The sequence below is a fragment of the Macaca mulatta genome, chromosome 11, assembly GCF_049350105.2.
Source record: "Macaca mulatta isolate MMU2019108-1 chromosome 11, T2T-MMU8v2.0, whole genome shotgun sequence".
Lineage (NCBI taxonomy): Eukaryota > Metazoa > Chordata > Mammalia > Primates > Cercopithecidae > Macaca > Macaca mulatta.
The window spans coordinates 29050438-29074392 of record NC_133416.1 but is presented as its reverse complement, the minus strand read 5'-3'; the positions used below and the strand labels follow the sequence as shown (position 1 = coordinate 29074392).

Here is a 23955-nt window from a genome sequence, read left to right as displayed (position 1 = left end):
TTGCTAAATTATCTAATTAGGTATGAATTCCGTGAGAATAGGGACTACTTCTTAGACCTTTTTGTTTTCTCCCTGGCACTTCTTAATATTCTTTTTATTTCACATGATTGGTATTTTATCCATTTCACTTGCAAGTTTTATTCATCTTGCTTAGGCAAGGTAATCATTGTCAAGAATAAGAATGAGGACCTGAAAACTACTGAATTAATATTAGATTCTACTTACGAATACCATTTTTATGAACCACTGGAAGCTGTTTCACAGATATCAAGGAACGTTTTGGCTATATGATTGGTCTCTTAAAAATATATACAATGTTAGGCTGGGCACAGTGGCTCACACCTGTAATCCCAGCACTCTGGGAGGCTGAGGCAGGTGAATCACCTGCGGTCAGGATTTCGAAACCAGCCTGATCAACACAGTGAAACCCTGTATCTACTAAAAATACAAAAATTAGCTGGGTGTGATGGTGCACGTCTGTAATCCCAGCTACTCGGGAGGCTGAGGCAGGAGAATCTCTTGATCCTGGGAAGCAGAGGTTGCAGTGAGTTGAGACTGTGCCACTATACTCCAGCCTGGGTGACAGAGCAAGACCCCCATCTCAAAAAAAAAGAAAAAACTCTTCCTCTCTCTCTCTCTCTATGTATACACACACACACATATATATACTTATATATACACACATTTATATATATTATATATATTTAAATATATATGTATTTAAAACCATATATATATACACACACATAGCTTTATGGGTGGTGTTTTGAAATAAATATATGGATTGACCCAAAACTTACAGACAACTATAGTAAAATAGCAGGACTTAGAGCAGCTAATGTAGGTGCAACCAAAAGTATTCTCGAATTGGAAGGACATGGTTAAAATATGTCATTATATTTAGAAACTTATTGGCTAGGATTTACATGGCACAGATGATAATAAAATAGTCAACCGAATCCAATTGTTCTTCAAGAAATTGGAATTTGAGAACACATGGACACAGAGAGGTGAACAACACACCCCAGGGCCTGTCGGGGGTTGGGGGGTGAGGGGAGGGAACTTAGAGGATGGGTCAATAGGTGCAGTAAGCCACCAGGGCACATGTATACCTATGTAACAAACCTGCACGTTCTGCACATGTATTCTGTTTTTGTTTTGTTTTGTTTTGTTTTCTTTGGAAGAAATAAAGAAAAAAATGTAATTGGAAGACCAGATGCAGCACTGGCAAAATGTGGTATCAAGCTCCCAGTACTTTAGAGTATGGATGATGACTCAGGCCTCTACATGGCCCTGTGACTTGGAGCTGCCTTGGTGTCACGTGCAACAGCACAAGTTTTCCTAGGGAGAAAGGGGATTGGGAATATGCTTACGTCATGTTGACTTTCATTTGTTTTTGCTCATAATTTAATTTTTAAAAGGGATACCAATTCATGGTTCAAAGATAGAAAACAATGTAAAGATATATTGTGAAAAATCTCTCTTCTACTTTTTTATTTCATTTGCCCAATTTCTACCCTTCTTCCTCAAGTGTGCACTGGAGACATTCCTTTATGCAGATACTCCTATTCTCTCCCTCACATTTTTATACAAATGAGCATACTACATGCCTTGCTCTGCCTATTCATCTTTTCACTTAATACTGCTCCTTAATGATCTTTCCTTAACTGTATATAGAGAGCTTCTATGATGAATCTTTGTGAGTTACAGCATCTGACTACTTATGGACGTGATGAGTAGAGACCAGTCCTGTAAACAGCAGGAGCTATTTCCACAAACCAAAGCGCAACCTTTCTTTGGTTGGTTGGTGAGCTTGAGGCTTCGCTATTATGTTTTGATTGCCAGATATAGTTTGTGATAACAGTACCATATGTGAGTGTGGACTCTTCCGTATCATCCATGTGAGGTTATCTGATATCGAAAATATGAAATCATGTTTTTTAAAGTTTGGGTTTAGATTAAGTTACACTACGTGGAGAAGTTCTGTTTATTTGTATCAACTGAATTATGATTTGTTTTTTCATTTGTATATCAAACTAATTCATTCTAACATTTACTTGGTATAAAATATACAAAGAGAGGGTTTTGGTTTTCATTTTTGAGATAGTGATCATTCTTTAAGTGAGATTTTATTTACTACAATAATATGTCTTCTAAATAAATTCAGCAACGTAAGTAACTTTAATAATGAAAATTAAACTGTTCTTTGTTATCATGAAGAAAGGATAACTTCGATTCCCCACAATTTGAGTTATGAATAAAAATACTTAAAGATAAGGTGGATATTGCTACAATAGCATACATTTAAAAATCAATTAGACTTACTTCTTTAGAGGACTTTTCCCATAATCAATTTTAGTTTTTATTAAAAATGAACATCAGGTTTAAGGAGCGATATTAGTTTAATGTATTTAAGATATGAGTGAATCAGATGCCCAAGGCTCAAACACAAAATGTATTTCTACAAGGTCATGCCTAATCCTGCATTTCCTGAATTGAGCTGACATTAGAATTTTTAATACACTTCTGAGACTATGGGAAGATCAAATATACTCATCTCTCATCGCAAAGATGATACAAGTGTATCACATTTTCTGCTTGCTTTTGCAGTGGTTCTAATATTTGGATAGATTGCTTTTTTTTTTTTTGGGCGGCAGATGCATTTACTCTCTCTGTTGTGCTTGTGGCATAAGACCTCATGGATGGGGAGGGATAATGGCCTATTTATTGACTTTAAGAAAGCTCTAACTGAAATGGGAGATGAATATGAAAAAGATCCACAGTAGCTTTCTCAATCCAGACTGATAGGCACTATGGGACATGCTTCTATGATCATTTATTAGAAGATATTTTACCTCAAAGAGAAAAAGAATTGAACGAAAATTTGTGTGAAGGATAAAAGAACCAGATGTCAGATCAATAACGCGGACTCTTGTGCAGTTATTTCTAGCTTCAAATATAGCACCAAAGATCCATGTAGTATCTCAATTGTGATTTATTTCTGCTTCCTAGATTGTTGTAGGAGATAAAGTTGTTTTGATGCCTGTGAATGCAGGACAGCCACTACATGCCAGCAACATAGAGCTTCTTGATAACCCAGGGTGTAAAGAGGTAAGTTCAAGTGGAAAAGGAATGAATGTGTTGATTTTTCTCATGAGACAGAGGGAGAAAAAAGTAATATGGTTTCTTTCACTGTTTTCATGAGCATAATCCCAGTTATTCTAATTAATATCCCTAAGGTACATATAGCTATGATTAGCTATTGCTATTTTTGGATGATCTCTCAGAGATACTTGTATTGAGCTATATACTTCATTATCCAAAGTTGTCTTTAATTTCTTGTTACTAGTTGAACTAATAATTTCTGGTAGAGAATGGAATCTGTAGTCTTACAACTTTGAACATTTCTTCATTTATAGGTGAATGCTGTTAATTGCAACACCAGCTGGAAAATCACTTTATTCATGAAATATAGTTCCTATCGAGAGGATGTATTAAAAGGAGTAAGTATGTGCTACATAGGACATTTGCTGGAGAAATGAAGGTAGTCTTACTGAAATGCTAGATGCAAAACCTATGTATTCACTGGTGTTCACAATTTAGAATGTGACTACACATGTTAATACTTACTCTAAGTGTTTTACTGAATTTCCCCCCCACCAATATTTTTCAATGTTTAAATAAGCATTAACAGCCAAATAGCTAGCAGAAGGGCCCAGAGTATCAAAACCAGAAAGAGTCACCTTCTTCTCACATGTGTGTGTTCAGATGTCTCTTGACTTTTTTTCTAGGGGGACGTTGTTAGATTGTTTCATGCGGAACAAGAGAAGTTTTTGACTTGTGATGAATACGAGAAAAAACAGCACATTTTCCTTCGTACAACCTTGCGCCAATCAGCTACTTCTGCTACTAGTTCTAAAGCGCTGTGGGAAATAGAGGTATGTAAATGCTTTTTGGCACTTAATAAATATGTAGATCAAAAAGGCAAGATTCACTGGGCCAATTGTTTTATTGTTACAGGCATCATTTGTGATAGAATCATAAAATAAAATAATTTTTGTGAACCAACTTGTGCCTATTCATTGCTGCGACCAGTTTGAAAGGAAACTATTTCCTAAGCTGTCTTCTCTGTGGTATCTCTCATTTTTTCTTTCTCTCCTTCTCTGTCAAATACACACACACACACACACACACACACACACGCGCGCGCACACACATTTTAAGACGGTACATTACAACCTTTTAACAAATCAGTAGTGAAATGTCAAGACTAGTTAGACTGAAGACCATGTGCCTCAAATGGCACTGGAGTCAAGATAGAGTAGGAGGCCTCACTTTGAGGAAGGTTGATGCCAGAACTACTCAGTCCCTGAGGAGAACAATATTTATTTCTTCTGCGGATGCCATTTCTATTGGAATCAGGAGACCCATAGTTAAGAATTCATTCATCTTTTTAAAAGTGTCACTTAAATGTGGAACATGATAGAGTAATTAAGGAAATGTAATCTATGGATTTTTCCTTAAAGGATCTTTTTATAGGTGGAGGAGATAAGATCTACAGAATTGCCTATGAACAAGAGATTTACTAAACATCTAAGCCGCTAGCTATGGTTCTCAACCATTTCAAATTCTTCACTTGCCCTCAATTTTTAAAACATATATTTTGTGATATTCCCTTTAATATTCTAAAATGAAATTTATAGGCAGTAATATTTATATATTCTAATAGGTAGAATTAGCATAATGCTCAAATTCTAAGATAAAGAAAAAATAAAAGGAAAATACTTTATAATATAATAATATGTATTTCAACATGAGAATGACTATCTAAACAATACAATATTTATGCCTATCTTGGATGGATATGTTTGGATTTGAGAGAAGTGGTTGAAGAGGATCAGAAGACAACCCATCCAAGTACAGGAAAATGAAAAAGCAAAGGTAAATGTGGGCCCTTGAATGATAACCAGTGTTAGGAGACGTAGTAGCGGGACAAACTGAAAAACGGAGAGATAACCATAATCAAAGTAGGGATAATACTTTAGGCAAATTACTGATGAGATGCAGAAAATGAGGAAGTGTGATGCCTATGCAAATGAGCTGAGCCTTGTTTATAAATATGACACTGAAAAAGAACTCTCTGAAGTTTATGACATGGTTTAGAATCGAGACAAAATTGTACAAAAGAACTTCTCTTCTATCTGAAACTCCACAACGTATTGAGGAATAATTTCAGTTGCTAGCATGCAGATGGACTTTGGAGACCTAATCATCAACAGGTGATGGAACTGAGAAGCTCTGGGGAAAACAGCTATGACTAAAGCTACTAACACACGAGGCTGCATGAAACCCCTCCCAGAAGTCTGCCCCATTCTTAAGAGTAAAACTGAAAAATAACAGGCCATCCTAAAATAAATGCATAATTACAGCATGCATTTTCATACCATAAAGTTCTTAATATTCTGCTCTTTTTAAAAATTTAAAAAATATAGAGGTAGCAATAAGATGAGATATTATTTAAAACTCTGTTAATGAAATACAGTGAGTTACCTGCATTTGATGTGTCTCGGCTTATTTAATATTGGTTCTGAGTCTGTTAAAAGGAGTTTTGAAAATTCTCTCATATTTTTGCTTTCAGTTTTATAGCTTTTGCTGTAACTGTACCACTGCCGTGAACCCTTTCCATCAAAATGCATAGTTGGAAATGCTGTGAGACATTGAACAGAATAGGGAACGAATAAATAGTTTAATAATTTTGAGATGTCTTTACTTCATTTAAACGTCCCTCACCATAATGAATTTCATATAACTTGATGTAAAATGTTTTTACCTGCTGATGTACTGAAGTATTGCCAGTTTATATCGATGGTAGGCTTATTTCTGTCTGAGATTTGAAAGATGCAGGCTTCAGGACGTTTCTCTATTGTGTGCTGTCACAGTTGGGCTTCAGTGAGGAAAGGACTGTACTTACCCAGCATAAGCATCAGGTGTTTCAAGCAAGAGGGAAATTATGTTCAACATGATTGGGAGGGCTGGGGAGGAAACGTGGAATGGGAGACATGGGCTTATCTGAATGCAGATAAGCAATGCAATGACTGCTCCTCCTCTCAGCCTGCAGGCCTCTGCTCACATGCTGAGGGGTCCTTACCCACGCACCTTGTAGGAGCGGGCACTAGTCAGCTGCTCCCACTGTTACTGCAGCCCAAAGAGGAGCCTCTCTTCTACTGTCCCCTGCTTTCCATTCTAATGGGAATGTCCTCAGAGCCCCACTGGGTGAGGCTTTCAGCCCCTGTGATGCAGGGGAGCACTTAGCAGGGTGGGGCTGGTTCTGAGGGCCACACACAATGTTGATCACATTCTGGAATTCCCTGTAAATTGCAGCGTAGATAATATCTTGGTCACTGCATATTAAATGCCAATAGCATCCCTCCAAAATCATCGTGATAAACAAAAACACCCTCCCTTCCAAATCTCTAGAATATCCCCGCTAGGGAACTGTACTGCCTTTGCCAGACCCACTGATGTATACGAGAGTAGTTCTTGAGATCTTCAGATTTGTTAACCTTAGCAATTATATACAAATCACGAAGTGTGTGTGTGTGTGTGTGTGTGTGTATGTGTGTATTTGAGACAAACATTAGATTTTATCAGATTCTTGCAGATATCTCTGCCTCCCCCAAAGAATTAAGATTTCAAACACTGAGAAGATCACAGTGGCCAGTGTGATTAGCAAAGGATTTGTGGAAGAAATGTGATGTGAGAATTTGAAGGATAGGTGGGCTTTTGGCCACAGAGGGAGTGTTTTGTAAGACCTCAAGGGCTTTGAAGTATTTTCATAATTATTATTTTATCTGGGTTATGAGAGTATGGGAAGACAGTTGCTGGAGTCTAGCAAAAGGCATTAGCAAGTGAAGTATGTTAACATACAGAATTCACGGTTGCAGCAGGAGCCAAAGGGTGGTCAATACTAGCAAAAAGGATGTAATGTGCTCAGGGAGAGTCATGAAAGTTATCCTAGCACTCTGATATGCCTTATGATATTTAATCTTCACAACAATCCTGTGAATCAACCCATTTTGTACACGAAGAAATAAGGCTCAAAGATGTTAAATTCCTTTCTGTGGTCATACCCCAGTAATTGGTGGACCTGGGACTCACATGCCTGAGTCTGAGTGTAAAACCCGAGCTTTTCTGCCACCCCATCCCACCTGTTGCAACCAGGTGTGTCAGAGCTTCTACTGCGTTCATTCCCAGTGAGCCTAGGGACTCTGCCTCTGGGCAAGGCCAATTCAAAGACAGGTATCAAAAGACATGCTGTCAATAAAAAGCATGTATGGAAAGGGTCAAGAATTAAGTAGTTTAGACCTTAGGCCTTGACATTTGTGATTCTCTCTTCCAATCTGCGTGGCTTTCTCATCCTCTAGGTTTCAGCTCACATGACATCTCCAAGTGGCCCATACTCATGATGGTCATATCTAAAGTTGCCTTCCCTAGGTGCTCAATCATGCACTTCTCTTGTGTCATTTCTGGCACTTGTCAAATCTTACTTCTTTGTTCGCTAGCTCTCTCTTTTCCATTAGAATGGAAGCTCTAGCTTTATCCACTGCTGTGTTTCTCTTCTCTTGAAGGTACTTGGCACATAGTGGGCTCTTAATGCAATCTGCCAAGAAAATGTTTGAAAAACAAAGGGAAGAAAATCTCAGTGTTTCCACTTTGGTCTTGGAAACATGTCTTTCTGAGTAAAGCTGTGTTTGCAGATGTAAGGCACGAGTGTCACGCATGCACGAGTTAACAACTGTTATAACATGTCTCTTGCTCATTTATGGGGAATTTTGTTTTTCTGCCACATTATACTCTCATGGAAACTTATATTAGGTTTGACAGATCAGCACTAACAGGAGGGCGGACATGTAAACTGTTGGCATTTGCTTGCCAGGAACATAAATATTGTTTTGCCATTACTGTTGTTGCTCTCTTTGTAGGTGGTTCATCATGACCCATGCCGTGGGGGTGCAGGACAGTGGAACAGCTTGTTCAGATTTAAACATCTTGCAACTGGAAACTATTTAGCTGCAGAGGTAAGACTGATGGATAAAGTGGTATTAAGTTTCTGACTCTGAATTAGTGAGAGAGGCAATCGGGTTCTCCACAAGACATTATATTTGCAGGAACAGTCATTATACAAATTTGATTGTTGCTTCTAGTATTCTGGATTGGCATATAAATTATTTTTAAGATGTAAATGCTAAGAGAACAATGATAATAACAACAAAACTCTGCAGTTGGTTTACTGGAAGGTCAACTGGAATGAGGCATCTGATTTGCATATGTATGTGATGTGGCCTAAATTTTCTATTTAGCTTCACCTTTTCAGAATGTCCGCATCAGAGATATGATGAGTTCATTGCTCATGTCATATAGCCTAGCTAGCTTTGGGTTCATCTGCAGTGGCCTCTTTCACCGTGGGTGGCTTTTATTGTTCAAAACGTTGGGAAGGAAACTGTTTTCTTCCTAAAACTGTCAATAAAAATGGTAAAAACATACAAAAGCTTTTTCTTTATCCACTAAAAATATGTTGACAGACAGATATGAAGGCTATCAGAAGATATGAAGGATGGGCGGAAATAACATCATGGAAGTTTTATAAATGTTTTAATTAAAGTTTGGTTATCTAATTTAAAAATAATTTTGAAGCTAGTCTTTTCCAGATGTATGAACATTTCCATTCATGGAACTGTGCTGGGCACTTAGAAAGCATTTGATGACTACTTTGTGAATGGATAGAGGATGGGAAGAAGGAGATTTCCGGATTTGTATGTGAGAGGCATTTGGAGACATATTGGGCAAATTAATCACACTACACTCCAATTTCTTCTTCTGGAAAATGGGGAAAATCAAATTTATTTCTATTTCTCTTAACTTATTAGAATTAAATGAGGCAAAATGCTTGCAGACGTTGTGGCTTATGGTAAGCACAGGGTAAGTGATGCTGGCATGACTAATTTTTTTTTTTTTAAGACAGATTCTTGCCCTGTTGCCCAGGCTGGAGTGCCATGATGCACTCAATCTGTGCCTCCCAGGTTCAAGCAATCCTCTTGCCTCAGCCTCCTGATTAGCTGGGACTACAGGTTCATGCCACCAGGCCTGGCTACAGTTTACATTTTTAGTAGAGAAGGGGTTTTGCCCTGTTGGCCAGGCTGGTCTCAGACTCCTGGACTCAAGCGCCTGCCTCGACCTCTCAAAGTCCTGGGATTATAGGCATGAGCCACTGTGCCCAGCCTAATTTTATGTGATAAACAGGGATTATTTTTACTTTTTAAAGTATCTAACACATTATTTAGTGCTCAACTAGATGAAATACAGCTTTGCAATTTACAGTCTGTTTATAGTATAAATGGTTTAAAGTAACCCTTTTGAAAAACAACTCATTGAAGCAAAAATCATTAGTAAGGTAGAGAACCTTGTCTAAAATAAAAATTACAAAAGCCTAACTAGATATCCTATAAAAGATAAGAAATTAGGATTAAAATCCTCTGGGATCTTATGTTAGTGGCTCTTTTCCCCAATTCACTTTTCAAGCAAATCTACTGATGTGCCGTAGAAAACTGACATGATGTACGTGTATATTACTAGTTTTCTTTGTTAATTTCTATAATTAAAACATGTATCATTTGATGCATTCAAATGATTAGATTTTTAAGAATTAAATTGTTCATTAATCTTAGTGAAGACCCAAGATTTCAATACATACATGAATTAATTAAAAATGGAGAAGTAGAAAGCAATTCATTCCTTGAAAAGATTTGAAAGACTGTCTTTCATCCTGTCTCTAGAGAATGCAGCTTTAAATGCCAGGTGCCGTCTCGTTCATTAAAGAGTCTGGTGTATTTAGAGGACCTTTTCTTTGACCTTTAATACTTTAGATAACATCTTTTTTATGGTCTAGTGGGAGGAGGAAAATTAAGTATTAAGTACATATCTGAAAATTGAAAGCTAGGAATTTATTTTCTACTGATTTTAACTAGTGTAATAGAATGGGTGCTCTGTGTTCTAATATTAAAATAGCAATCATAGTCTCAAAATCCTGGCATCCATACATTGGTGTTTTGTATCTTCTATGTCAGTTGGGACAAAATCTGGGTGTGCTCATGTCTCAGGATGCTTGTCCTTACTGGTGTGAAAGTGTCTAGAGGTGTGGCCAAATCACAGGGATTTCCAATCCAGGAACAGCTGGTGACTAGCCTCTGACAGCAGTTGAGAAACAATGATTACACTTTTATCATTTTGCTTTCTAAAAATGCCCAGGTCTTTATTTCTTGTTTAAACTTTTTAATTTTTATGGGTACATAGTATATATATATCCTTATGGGGCACATGTGATGTCCTGGTACAGGTATACAATGTGTAATAATCACATAGGGTATTTGGGATATCGGTTACCTCAAGCATTTACCATTTCATGTTAGGAACTTTCCAGTTCTACTCTTTTAGTTATTTTGAAATATACAATAAATTATTGTTAACTGTGCAGTTACCCCGTTGGAGTATCAAATTCTAGATCTTACTCCTTTTATCTAACTATATTTTTGTACCCATCAATCATTTCCACCTTTTCTCTCCCTCCCTGCCACCCTTCCTAGCCTCTGGTAACCATCCTTCTACTCCCTAGCTTCATAAGTTCAATTGTTTTAGTTTTTAGCTCCCACATATGAGTGAGAACTTGTGAAATTTGTCATTCTGTGCCTGGCTTATTTCACTTAACATCATGTCCTCCAGTTTTATCCATATTGTTGCAAATGACAGGATCTCATTCTTTTTTATGGCTGAATACTATTCCAGTGTGAACAGGTACTGCATTTTCTTTATCCATTCATCTGTTGATGTATACTTAGGTTGATTCCAAATCTTGGCTATTGTGCGTAGTGCTGTAATAAACATGGGAATGCAAGTATCTTTTCCATGTACTGATTTCCTTCCTTTTGGGTATATACCTAGCAGTAGGATTGCTGGATCATATGGTAGCTCTATTTTTAGTGTTTTGAGGAACCGCCATACTGTTCTCTGTAGTGGCTGCACTAATCTACATTCCTACCACCTATGTGAGAGTTCCCCTTTCTCCACAACATCAGCATTTTTATTGCCTTTCTTTTGGATAAAAGTCATTTTAACTGGGGTGAGATGATATCTTATTGTAGTTTTGGTTAGCATTTCTCTGATGATTAATGATGTTAAGCATTTTTTAATATATTTGTTTGCCATTTGTATGTCTTGAGAAATATCTATTCAGATCTTTTGCTCATTTTTAAAATCAGATTATTAGTTTTTTTTTTTTTGTCTGTTGAGTTGTTTTAGCTCCTTACATATTCTGGGTATTAATCTCTTGTCAAAAAATGCCCAGGATGGCCGGACGTGGTGGCTCACATCTGTATTACCAGCACTTTGAGAGGCTGAGGAGGGTGGATCACCTGAGGTCAAGAGTTCAAGACTAACCTGGCCAACATGGTGAAACCCTGTCTCTACAAACATACAAAAATTAGCCAGGCATGATGGTGGGTGCCTGTAATCCCAGCTACTTGGGAGGCAGAGGTGGGAGAATTACTTGAACCTGGGAGGTGGAGGTTGCAGTGAGCCAAGATCATGCCATTGCACTCAGCCTGGGTGACAGAACAAGACTCCATCTCAAAAAAAAAAAAAAAAAAAAGCTCAGGTTTTTAATTTCAAAACATTAGTCATGTCGTTCAAATAGGATGGGGGTTCTCAATATTTTGAGTGACAACCTCCTAGAATTATTTGTTTTATTACACTGTACCCTTATTCTTAGGTGGTAAAGGCTCCATGTCACGTATTTATTTTACTTATTCAGTTTTCTCTTTAATATCTAGATATTATTTTTTAAAAAGACACATATTGGGATGTGGGGAATGCGAGCATTGGGAATGATTATTTTTGGAATTCATAAAATTGCAAACATAGTCTTTAAGATTTCATGCAACCTTCAGTATATGTTTTTTCAGTGCCTGGTAAATGCACAGCATGGTAGAATGCTGCAGGTACGGCAAAGGAAGCTGAGGACTCAGTCTTTGCCTTCAAAGAACGGAGCTGCTAGTTCAGAAGACAGCGCTGCACAATCGGGGAGGGCTTATTATATATGCAGGTAGAATTGGGTCATATTCCCATGAGAGAATCTGGAGTGAGGTTAGTTGAAGATTCTTGCTTGGGGCAAACTGGTTCTGAAAGAAAATAATAGACGTGGACTGTTAGAGAAATCAAAGGGCAGTCCTGTGTAAGTTGCTAAGGAGGTACATCAGAGATATGGAATATCCAAATCATACATAGACAATATTAAAACTGAGGCCCAGCCCAAGGAAGGGGTTGTGAAAGGAATGATTGAGTGATTGGTCTCCTTACTTTAAGATTTTGAATGAAGGGTTTGACTTTTATCTAGTTTGTAACAGGAATGAAGTTTGAGGAAGTTTATCTTGGTAACTACCTCGAGGCTGGGACTGGTCAGCTACTAGCAGGCCTTTGGTAGAGATCAGTGATGTCATTCAAAAAATCCCAGTACAGTGTGATAAATGTATGATAGCAATATGAATAGTGGCGTGCTTACGAATAGTGGCCCACACTTTTCTCAGGGGGTGTCAGGGATGTGCAAGGAATGGTCAGGAGCTCAGAGGCGTTGCTGTTTGATGAATGAGTAAGGCACATGGGGAAGAGGGAGAAAGGGCGTTCAGGCAGCGAGGGCAGCTTGTACACAAGAAAGGAGGTATGTGGTGCCATACAAACTAGTGTCGTGTATAGGACTTGTGAGTTTGGAAGTAATGCTAGAAGGTGAGAGGGAAGCGATGGGGCCAGAAAGGTAGTGCAGCTGATAGTTCAGGCCATATGTATTAAGGAGAATGCATTTTATCTTTAAAGTACAGAGGAGTATAATAAATAAATTTATGATTAAAGAAGACCACTCCAGAGTTGTACTGTCTAATATAGTAGTTTCTAGCCACATGTTGGCTATTAAATTAAAATTAATATTACCACAATTAAATAAAATTAAAAAGTCAGTTTCTCATTTACAATAGCCACATTTCAAGTTGCTCAACAGCCATGCCACGTGAAATAATGCACATTTCCAAAGAGACCGTTGTAGTGGGCAGCGCTGCTCTGGAGGCTTTGCGAAGTTACTAGAAGAAATTGAATCTAGAGGCAGTGAGGCCAGATAAGAGTCTGAATGATCTGCTGCTTTCTACATTTTCTTTCTTTGCCATCTGGTGGAAGTTTTGCCTATCTACAAACAAATAGGGTAGTTGTCTTTAAAAGGGCTATATTACAATCTTTAACAAAGAAAATTATTTTGCGTTACTTGACCTATATTGCTTTGGAAGGGTCATCAGCAGTTTTTGCTTTAGTAATTTTAAGGACTTGAACAAAGGGAGAGCCTTCGGTAATGGTGATGAAGGGAAGAGTTGAAGGTGTTCTTGGGAGACAGAACTGATGCAGTGGTAAGCCGTCAGGTGTTAGGGGTTAAGGAATAGGATTCTGGCTTTGGAGAATTAGTGATGTCGTTCACCAAATTAGGAAAAATGAGAAGAGGTGCCAAATTGGTGAGGGAAATAATCCATTCAAATTTGATTATGCTTATAAAATGTCTGGGTGAAGTTGTCCACTAGGGAAGATTTCAAAACATCTGGAAGTTTGAGGATTGACCAGTGTTAGATTTGGGTTTTCAGAGCACAGGTAAGATCATTAGGGAGTAGAAAGAGAGTGGGAGGACGTTTGAAGGTAGAATCATGAGGAAATTATCTTTGAAGGATTAGGGAGAGACTGGGAGCCTGAGAAGCCAGAAGCACCTGGAAAATCAAATGGGCTGAATTACAAATGCCAAGCGAGGGAGGAGAGAGTTGCACAAAGGAGGGAGTGCTACTGAACAGGCCGGAAACAAATCTCTTTACATCATCTGGCAAAAATGCAATCATTTCTTACTTACAGGGAACATTTTTAGTGGAAACCAGAATGCAGGAGTGGAGGAATGATCAGGAAGCTGGGAAGCAGAAGTGGGTGCAGACTGAGTTTTCATAGCACGGCTGTGAAAAGGGGAAGTGGAGTAGTAGGCCAGGGGAAATTAAGAGTCCTATTAGATGATTTTTATAAAATGTATTTTTTACAATGAGGTGGTTGAGGATGCTGCTGTTTTTGCATCAAAGGGAAGTACCTAACAGTGCAGCTAGACATTGCAGAGTATTAACCTTTTTTCCCATGGCCTTTCCAACTTTAACAGACATATTTATAATTTAAAATATTACTTTCATGTGCTGTAGGCATTCCTGGTAAATTGGATTATGTAATTCTTGAATTGCCTTTGAGTTTATGGTGTTTATATTGGCCAGTGTGACAGAGCCTAGCATAGTGGGAAAAAAATCCCATGCGTACTGTTTACAATCTGTCTGACTTTAAGCAAATATTTAACCCCTCTGGACCTGAGTTCCTTTGTGTGTAAAAAAGTTAAGAATGTATATTATATGGTATTATTCTGGAATTAACGAAGATAGGGGATGTACAGCACCTTGTACATAAGAGGTATGCAGTAAATATTAAGTCCATTTACTTTCTTGGAGAGGAAGCAGAAAATGCAGAGTAGTGTTTTATTATTAGTATCGTTATTAATAACTGGCATGTCTTAGATAACTTAAGGAAGGTAAGTATTTAGGGGCAAAGTTTAGTTATTTAACTTGTTTTTCTGGAAAAGATTACTACGATGCTTTGACATCGGAAACACGGCCTCATGGAGCCACTGAAAATCCTTCCAATAATATCTCATGATCTCTTGTACAGTTCCTATGTCAGGTATAACACACAGCCAGCCAGTCACTACCATGATTTATAAATAGACATTTTGGGTGACATTACTCTTAATCAATTGGGCAAAGTATGCTGAGTGCTTATCCAGAACAGCTGAAAAGACTATCTATGCCTTGGATTATTAGAATATTTTAACATATATTGCTTTTCTTTCTCTAAGTTCTTTAGATAAATTTTTCTAAAGCAGAAATGAAGTTTCTTTTGAATAACTTGAAATAGTGTTTTTTATTGTCTATATGTTTGAGTTTAACTCAAGCTATTGTGTAATAACTTAAATTGTGGTCTTTCAAATAATATAGCGCAGTTAGAATTCATTGAGCATTTTAGAATTTTAAAAGCCTTTGATTCTGGATAATGCCACAGTTATTCTCCATAAACTTGAGATATTGCAGAAATCCCCCACTTAGGGAGGAAATGCTTATAGCATTTCTTTGAGCTTATCACAGTTCGCAGTTAGCTATGTATTTGTTTGTTACCCGTTGTGTATATTGTGTATATCTATTCAATGGCTATTTTGTTCCCTGCAATGAAAGGCCTGTATCTGTTTCACTCATCGCTGGATACCTTGTGCCTAGAAGAGTGCCTGACACTTAATTTGCCTTCAGTAACTGTTGGAAGATGGGATGAATGAATCATAGGGACTATGACTGTTGTTTTAAATCCAGGAATTTTACTTTACAGAAAAAGAAATCCAGGCTCACAGAGGTGATTTATTTTGTTAAAATGGAAAAAACCAATGTAACGAAAGTATTAGGAATGAATGCTCTCAACTGAGGGCGATGATGGCAATGTCTAGAGACATTTTTATTTTGACAGTTGGGAAATGGGAGCTGCTATTTATTGTCACAGTTAGGGAATGGGATGTAGCTAAACATTCTACTATACACAGGACAACCCCTCATAACAAAGAATTATCTGGTTCAAGATACCAGTAATGCTAAGGGTTGAGAAACCCTGATCTGTGTTATACTGAAAGTATACATTTATTGAATGCCTACTAGGTAGAAGTACTTACTTTGACATTGTGAAGAAAACAGAGATGATTAACACATGGTCCTTGTCCTCTAAGAGTTTAGAGGACAATTTAGATTAACTCAATCTCTGGGACATTGAGATCTCTTTTGCTATTGCTTCCACCATACATGCACATCTGAGATAAATGGCTCTAGGTAATGTCTAATTGTTAACATCTGTAGGTGACCGTACTGTGTCTCATAGTAAGTTTAAAGAACTGCAACCTTAAATCTAAGCGCAAATTAGATTAAAAGATCTAAAGTTTACTTATAGATACAGTGCCCAAGTATGATACTCTATGTTAACCAGCACTTAACTGGATGGTTTAGTTATTCAGAAAAATGTAATAAACCTAATTATTTATGTAGAAGTGAAGGGGGCACTATCCAAAGGAAATTGGACCATTTGATATGCTGGAAATTCTGTAGTTGAATTATATAGAGAAAACACATATGTTGCAAGCTATTTAAGAATATCATCTTTTTTTTTTTTGGTGACGTGTGGAAAACACCTGGGAACTCGGATAATGATACAAGATTTAACACGGTTTAAGTTTTATTCTGCAAGATAGTAAAGCAAACGAGGGTTAGAAATGGTCCCTTATTCAATGCAAAGATATACAATAGGATAGTTTAGGGATTCGGATTAATTTTAAAGAAATACTCAGTGCTAACCTGTAACCCCAGCACTTTGGGAAGCCGAGGTGGGCAGATCCCTTGAGGTCAGGAGTTCAAGACCAGCCTGGCCAATATGGTGAAACCCCCTTCTCTACTAAAAATACAAAAATTAACCGGGCATGGTGGCACACACCTGTAGCCCCAGCTACTCAGGAGGCTGAGGCAGGAGAATCGCTTGAACCCAGGAGGTGGAGGTTGCAGTGAGCCGAGATCACACCATTGCACTATAGCCTGGGCAACAGAGTGAGAGTCCGTCTCAAACAAACAAACAAAAAACCTAAAAACCAAACCAAACCAAAAACCTCAACGCTAGAAACCTATGGATAAAATGTGGAACAAAGTATCTAATTATGAAAAGATAAAGATTTTTGATCTCATGAGGTAATAACAGAGCATATTATTAGACCCTTTCCCTTGCAATGTCAGTTTTTTGGGGCATATATGTGGTTAGGTGGCGTGAGGGGAAGGTAAATATACACTGATATTTTTGACGCAGCTGTCCACACACTCATCTACACTTTGTCATAGATGTTTTGCTTGTATTACTGTAGTGGTGCAAGTGAGTTCACAACGACGTCTGTGGGGGAGAAAGTAATTTTACCATATTTTTCATAGGAAAATATGGGGACCTCAGTAAATGGTTCTTCCACAGTTGTAGGAAGAATTATAAATCCACCTTCACAATTTCTGATCTGCTGCTTTCTACATTTTCTTTCTTTGGATATTACTAAAGCAAAAACTTTTGATGACCTTTCCAAAGCAATATAGATCAAGTAATGCATAATAATGTCATTTATTCAAGATTGGAATAAAAGCCCTTTTAAAGACAACTAGCTTATTTGTTTGTAGATAGGCAAAACTTCCACCAGATGGCAGTAAACACTTATTTCCTGACTACTCAGCAGTCTTTGGATTTAATTAATTAGCTAAAAACTCAGTACTCAAGAAACTGTATAGTAGCATATAATTTTATGACTATTGGGGCTATAGTTTTAAATGTTTAATTCTCTCTCAAATGTATCAGCCATAGTATGTGGAAAGGGCCTGGTTTGTATGCATGTATATGTATACATAAACACAGTAGATGAACATACAGACCAGACCCTATACATACGTATAAAATGTTATATATCAAAATATAGAAACTGTACCTGACACACATATACACCCAGTAAAGGTTATTTTCCCTCCTTTCTTTTCTAGGCTTATCAATCACAATAATAAACCTGAAACGCCAGTCATTGGAAAGAGGAACATTTAATATAATTATTTAAAAATACACACGTGATAAATTTATGATTTCAGTATTATATATAATAAAAATTGATCAAAACACATTTCATTGTTAAAAAAAAAAAGCAAAGCTCCTCTTTTAAGAAAATAAATGGGTATTATGTACTTAAAAACTTCCGGTCTGCTTCTTCCTATTGTGTTAGATGGAAGGGTGCAGTTGTTTTTCAGTTGATTGTGGTACAATCATGACTTTCACGGCCTAGGCATTTATGATGTTTCTCTCTCTCTGTCATTTTGCACCACACCTGACTTCTTTATATTCCTCTTTGGCCATTTAATTGAAGACTGTCTTCAAAGATTAGTAATGGGTCTCTACATTCCCTCTCTGTCACTCACTCCCATGGCGGCAGTGGACCCTGCCTTTGGTCTTGAATATGCCATCGCCATACAAAATCAGTAAATTTATCTAAAATGTGTTTCCTTGCAAAATAGTGATGTTTTTTAGTTCATAGTTAAAGATGTGAGAGTCATGATTAACAGTTTTCTGAGTTTACACGTTCAGATTCTCCTGATTCTGTCTCTGCACAATCTTTCACATCCACTTTCTCCTTTTTATTCCAGCATTATTATCTTCATTTGGGTCCACCCACCTCTTCCTTGGACCACTGCCCTTAGTTACTTTCCCTCTTTCATCCTCTGTCCCCTTGCATCTTCTGAATATGGATGCAAACTCTCTGGCCTGTGGTTTAAAGGCCTGGATGGTCTGGGCTGACCCTCCTTCCCAGCTTGCATCACACCTCTCCGCTTTATGGAGGCAGGAGGGAAGCAGCATGCTACAGGAGCTGAAAGATGTGGCTTTGGAGCCCTTAGACGTGTGCTTGCCCACCCTGCCACTCCCCAGTGGTGTGACTTTGCATAAAGCACTTCAGTTGATGTGCTCCAAGTGCCTCATCTGTAAACTGTGTTAAGAATCTTGTCTTATAGTATAATTGTAAGGTTAAATGAATTAACCTTTAAGAGAGTATAAAAAAGTATTTCATAAGTGACACCGATAGGTATTCTCTATAGAAGTCTCATTTTTCTCATCTATATGGCAGTGGCCCCTCCAGCCTTGCTGCCTTCTTCACTCCCTCGTTCCTGCTCTGCCAGTTAAAATTCTACCTGTCCTTCAAGGCTTATCTCAAATGCTACCTTCTCCATGAATAATTTGTGAATAAATTTGCCCACCACAGAGCCCTCCTTCCTCTGACCTATATTATTTATAAATTATTCATTCCTGTCTTATGTCCCTTGTCACATTTTATTTTGTATTTCAGCTGACTGTATTTATGTCTTATTTTCCCTCCTAGGTTGTAATGTCTTATGGTCAGGGACCATATTCTCTTTGTCTTTGCTAAAATACCAATGCCGCAAAGCTTTGCCCATTATAGATGCTCTATTAATATTTATTGAATAAATGATTGAATGGCATATTAGCTCTCCAATGCCAAATTTATAATTTATTTTTTTAACATAAAGACTTTGAGTCCTAAAAGACCTCCATATGACCATGTTTTTTTCCTGCTTCTTTAAAAAGTAATTTTTTTCTATTCATCTTATAGTCTGTTTGATAATTACAGCTATTATCCTATTTAGAGATGGGAAGCAGCAGTATAATTTAAAGCATATATTTATTTGGCCTTTAATAGTTAATGTTAGTAAATTTATATGGCCCTGAATTTATTTGGGTGGCTTTTTCTCCTCCTTTCCCTTCTCCTCTTCCTTTTCTTCCTCATCATTATTGTTATTATTTATACTTTATTGAGTTTACTGAGGTGATCGCTCTATGTTAATTATTTAAAAAATCATATTGCAGCCTGAGAGACACAGATGAGGCAAAATCTAACTGATTGGCACCATCTGTAGTTTTGCTGCCAAAGATATGAATATGTAAAATTTATTGACATAGAGTCATGGTTTAGTCATAGTCTTTTTCTCATTTTGCAGATGAGGACACTGAGTTCCATGGGCATTAGGCCACCTTCCCTAAAGACGCTGGTGTTTCCTTATAGAGCAGAGACTGGAATTCACTTCCCCAGACAGCCAGTCAGGGACGGGTAATCCTAAGCGGGGGAAATACGTAAAGACTGATTTTAGAAGGTAACATTGTCTTTGGGGTAGAATATATGATCTAAGTTTCAGAGAGCATAAATTATTTTATTTTGTGTTTGATGTAGGTACATTAATTCCTGTTTTTGTGTGTGTTTTACTGAGGGATATATCATGGTTTCCAGCATGAATTTAAAGTATCTGTAATAACCATTCTAATGTGTACTGAGTGAAAACTTGGGCCATAAGGTACATCCTTGGTTGAACATGTTGCGTATCATTTGGATATAATTTAGCTAAAATTTTAGTATGGATTTTTTTTAATTTAAAAGAAAAGTTGAAATTTTTCAAACAGAAAACAGTTTTTAAAAGCTGTGGTGAAACTTGACTAAAATAGATGAATAAACTTCTTCTGAACACTGTGCTACAATTTTCTTTACTATCCAGTGAAAATGTTTTCTTTAATCAGTAGAAAGGAGGCCAGTTAACTCACTCTTTGCCCTCTACCTTTCACTCTTGGATTCTTGGAACTAATTCTGTTACTCATAATTGAAGGGAAGTTAAGGAGTCTGAGGGAAAGTCTGGGTCTCTGTAGACAAAGGCCAGCCTCAAGTCCCCTCAATAGCTGTCCCAGGATTAACAGGTGACCTGTATCTTTTTACCCTTCTTGTGTGTCAGTTCTGAAAACTGAAAGACGGCTGTCATGAGACTCTTGGGCTGGGTACTGCTTTCCATCCTTACTTCCTTCCCTCATACCCCTACTCATTTTCTGATTTGTTTCACCATAGTGTAGTTTTGTTTGTTTATTTCATTTAAATGGAATCATGCAGTATGTTGTTTTTTGTGTGTGCCTTCCTCTACTTAACGTTTTTGAGATTCATTCTTGTTGCTTGCATGAGAAGCTCGTCATGTTCATTGCCGAGTAGTACTCCATCGTTTGAATATACCATATTTAGTTTATCATTCTTTTCTTACATGACATGCTTTTAAAAGCCTAATTTCTGGCTCTGTTTTACGTCCCTACCACTGTTTTCTCTGCCTTTTCCCCTTATCATCTTGAAATGAATGTGTCAATCTTTTGTGGTTGATTTCCACGGATAGGGTAACCTCTGCATACACAATTCTTTCTTCAGCTGAGGAAAGGTTTTTATCTTCTATTATCTTTGATTATTACTTGTGTTCCACTTATTCTCTCTTCATTTTGAGAGGTCTAATGGTCTCCCGTTAGTTGTTGTCCCTTCTCTGGTTGTCTGTGACCATTTTCTTTTTCCTAATTCTCATTTCTGGATACCTTCCTTCTGTATGGAGGGGTAGCCACTCAGCTGCTCATCCTCTGCATTGCTGATTTTCTGTAACTATGCTTTCTATTAGTGCTAATGTGAATTTTAATTTTGTATTTATGTTTTCATGTATATTGAAATCTTCCTTAACTTCTCTTATTTTGTATTATTTATATTATTATTTTATTATGTATATATTATTATTATTATAATTATTTTGAGACAATGTCTACTTCATCATCCAGGCTGGAGTGCAATGGCGCAATCTCAGCTCACTGCAACATCTGCTTCCTGGGTACAAGCAATTATCATGCCTCAGCCTCCCAAGTAGCTGGAATCACAGGTGTCCGCCACCATGCCCAGCTAATTTTTGTATTTTTAGTAGAGACGGGGTTTTACCATGTTGACCAGGATGATCTCGAACTCCTGATCTTAGGTGATCCACCCACCTTGGCCTCCCAAAGTGCTGGGATTAAAGGCATGAGCCACCACTCCCGGCAATACACTATCATTTTAACTCTTTATGTTATTTTGTTGCCTTTATGTAGAGGTCATGTTTATTTGTACTTTGCTGAGAATGCCAAACCATTTCCTGAAAATTCGTTTTGCATCATATCATAGGAAATGTTGAGAGAGACTCTGAGAAGGAATTTCCCTTGTTCTAACTTAGTGTTCCATCAGTCCTATTTTGTTTTTTCCTTCCTTTCTTCTTTCCTTGTTATCCTCAGATGAGTGAGCTCTGCGCAGAACCAGAGGGTTGAGTGGATTGTCCTTTCGTTCCATTTTTAAATTCTCTAGCGTGACAATTCAATCCTCTTTCTAAATGTTCAGCTGCAGGACTGGCTGATGGGTGCACTTGCAATGCAGTTCCCAGATTGAGCAGACATGGACTCTGTGGATTCTATGGACTCTACACACCCGGGCTCAACAGCAGTTGCTTTGCTTCTGTGTCCTACCCCTTTGCTATTTCTGTATCATCATGCAATGTCGTTCCAGCATACAGCATTCCTTTTCTCTCTTCACACCATGCTTCCCAGAAAGGCCTTGGCCATCATCTTTTCCCTCCACTTTCTGCCCACTTGTTTTCTGGGCATCTCTTTGGTCATGTAAAGACAGAGACAGGTAGCAGACTAGGGAAGCAGGTTTCTGCATAATTTCACGGCAGCTTGCCAGTGACAGAGAAACCCTTCTCTATAGGTTTTTGGTCGGTAAATTCTCTGGTTTTCTACGTCAGCGTTCAAACTGACTCAGTATCTTCTTATCTTTGTGTACATGGCCACTAGCTTAAAGAGACGTTGAAGTTTGCCACATGATAAAAACCGGGTCATTACCTGCCTGTCCCCAAGAACTATCTACTTTATAATTAGCATCAGGTCTTTGAAGATTTGGAATTTCGTTTTTTTTTTCAGCCTTAGTTCTTAATGAGATTGGGAGTTTCTTCCTTTCATTTTGCTTTGCTTTTGGTTTTTTCAGAACCCTCATTGGTATTTAGTGATAAGTTGGAAGGGGCAATTCTCAGAGCTGCTAGATAAATGGTATTATGAGGAAGACTCCTGACCTTACGTTTTAAATGATAACTTTACTGGGATTGTGCATTGTGTACACCAGTTGAGTCACATTAAAATGATTAAATTCAGTTGGACAACTTGATGTTTCAAGAAACACACCTCATACATCTATTGCTTTATGAGTGATCAACTAGTTCAGAACAACTAAGAATCGCTTTGAGTCTGAGGACAAGTGGGAGTGAGGAGTCATGGATTTCAATCAGCCACATGACGCAAGGGTCCGTACTCAACACATCCAGAACTCATCTTTGTCATCAGATTGGCTCCAAAATGCCACTATCCAAGCCTGAAGACATGTGTTTGTTAGTTTCAGTAGTCCTCATGTATTTGCTCACATACCTGATACGTAGCTCCTTTTTTGCTCTGGTTCGTTTTCCTTTTCTTTGTGTGCATAACATGTAAAGCATGATCTCAAATCATCAATTTCCCTTTTTTTAAATTTCAATTTGTGTCTGAGTTATTGGTAAACGGCACTTGTTGCAAAGGGTAAAATGGTGAACTCTGTTGAATGTTTTTCCAGAGGAGGTGATATGGTCAATTCTTACTTCTTCAAAGATGTCTACAGTTCTGATATAAACCAAGGCAATGAACTTGGCATGTTAGCTTTTGTCTCCTGCAACTAGGGTTTGATGGTAATATTTTAAATTGTCATATTTCCTGATAGTTTCTTTCTTAGCTTCTTTTTATATTAAATTTAGTTGAGGATAGAATAATTAATTGAATTGAAGATCACTGGTCTTGTTAACATGCCTTTCATAGCAATGAAAAACTAATCTTCCTTTGTTTTTCTAGCTTAATCCTGATTATCGAGATGCCCAAAATGAAGGAAAAAATGTGGTGAGTAGAATTGGCGTTTCTCCAACAAATCTCAAACATATTGTTTGTATTTTATATGGACAGATTGGAATTTTAATAGTAAATTTGAAGAGTAGAAACTCAGAGATTTTCTGAGTAGAGCCTGTGGATCACAGGTAAAAGGTGATACAGTTTAGATTATGAGAAAATGTTCAATAATGGGTGCTTGGGAAGATTTTTGCAATGCAACTTGGAGGCCATTGTTGGTGGAGTGCTGAAGGCAGCTGGCATCTGAGAGATCTGATGGGTCTAGGTTTCGTTTCCAGAAATGCACAGAAATTAAGAAGGATAAATGGAATTATGGTGTGTGATGATGTTAAAATAGGACAATAGGACATTCCTTTTGGATTCAAAATAATTTGGGTTTTATTTTTGGAGAACTTGAAG

The 23955-nt window shown here is 37.6% G+C and overlaps 1 protein-coding gene across 2 annotated transcripts in view; it reads left to right on the top strand.

Annotated features, from left to right (window-relative positions):
• The window catches only part of ITPR2 (inositol 1,4,5-trisphosphate receptor type 2), a 495598-nt gene that overhangs the window by 107124 nt on the left and 364519 nt on the right, over positions 1-23955 (top strand). For both annotated transcript variants that reach the window (XM_028829349.2, XM_028829352.2), the window contains exons 6-10: positions 3013-3111; positions 3420-3503; positions 3792-3938; positions 7983-8078; positions 23506-23550. In XM_028829349.2, the coding sequence (XP_028685182.1) occupies positions 3013-3111; positions 3420-3503; positions 3792-3938; positions 7983-8078; positions 23506-23550 (471 nt within the window). The remainder of the gene's footprint in view (positions 1-3012; positions 3112-3419; positions 3504-3791; positions 3939-7982; positions 8079-23505; positions 23551-23955) is intronic.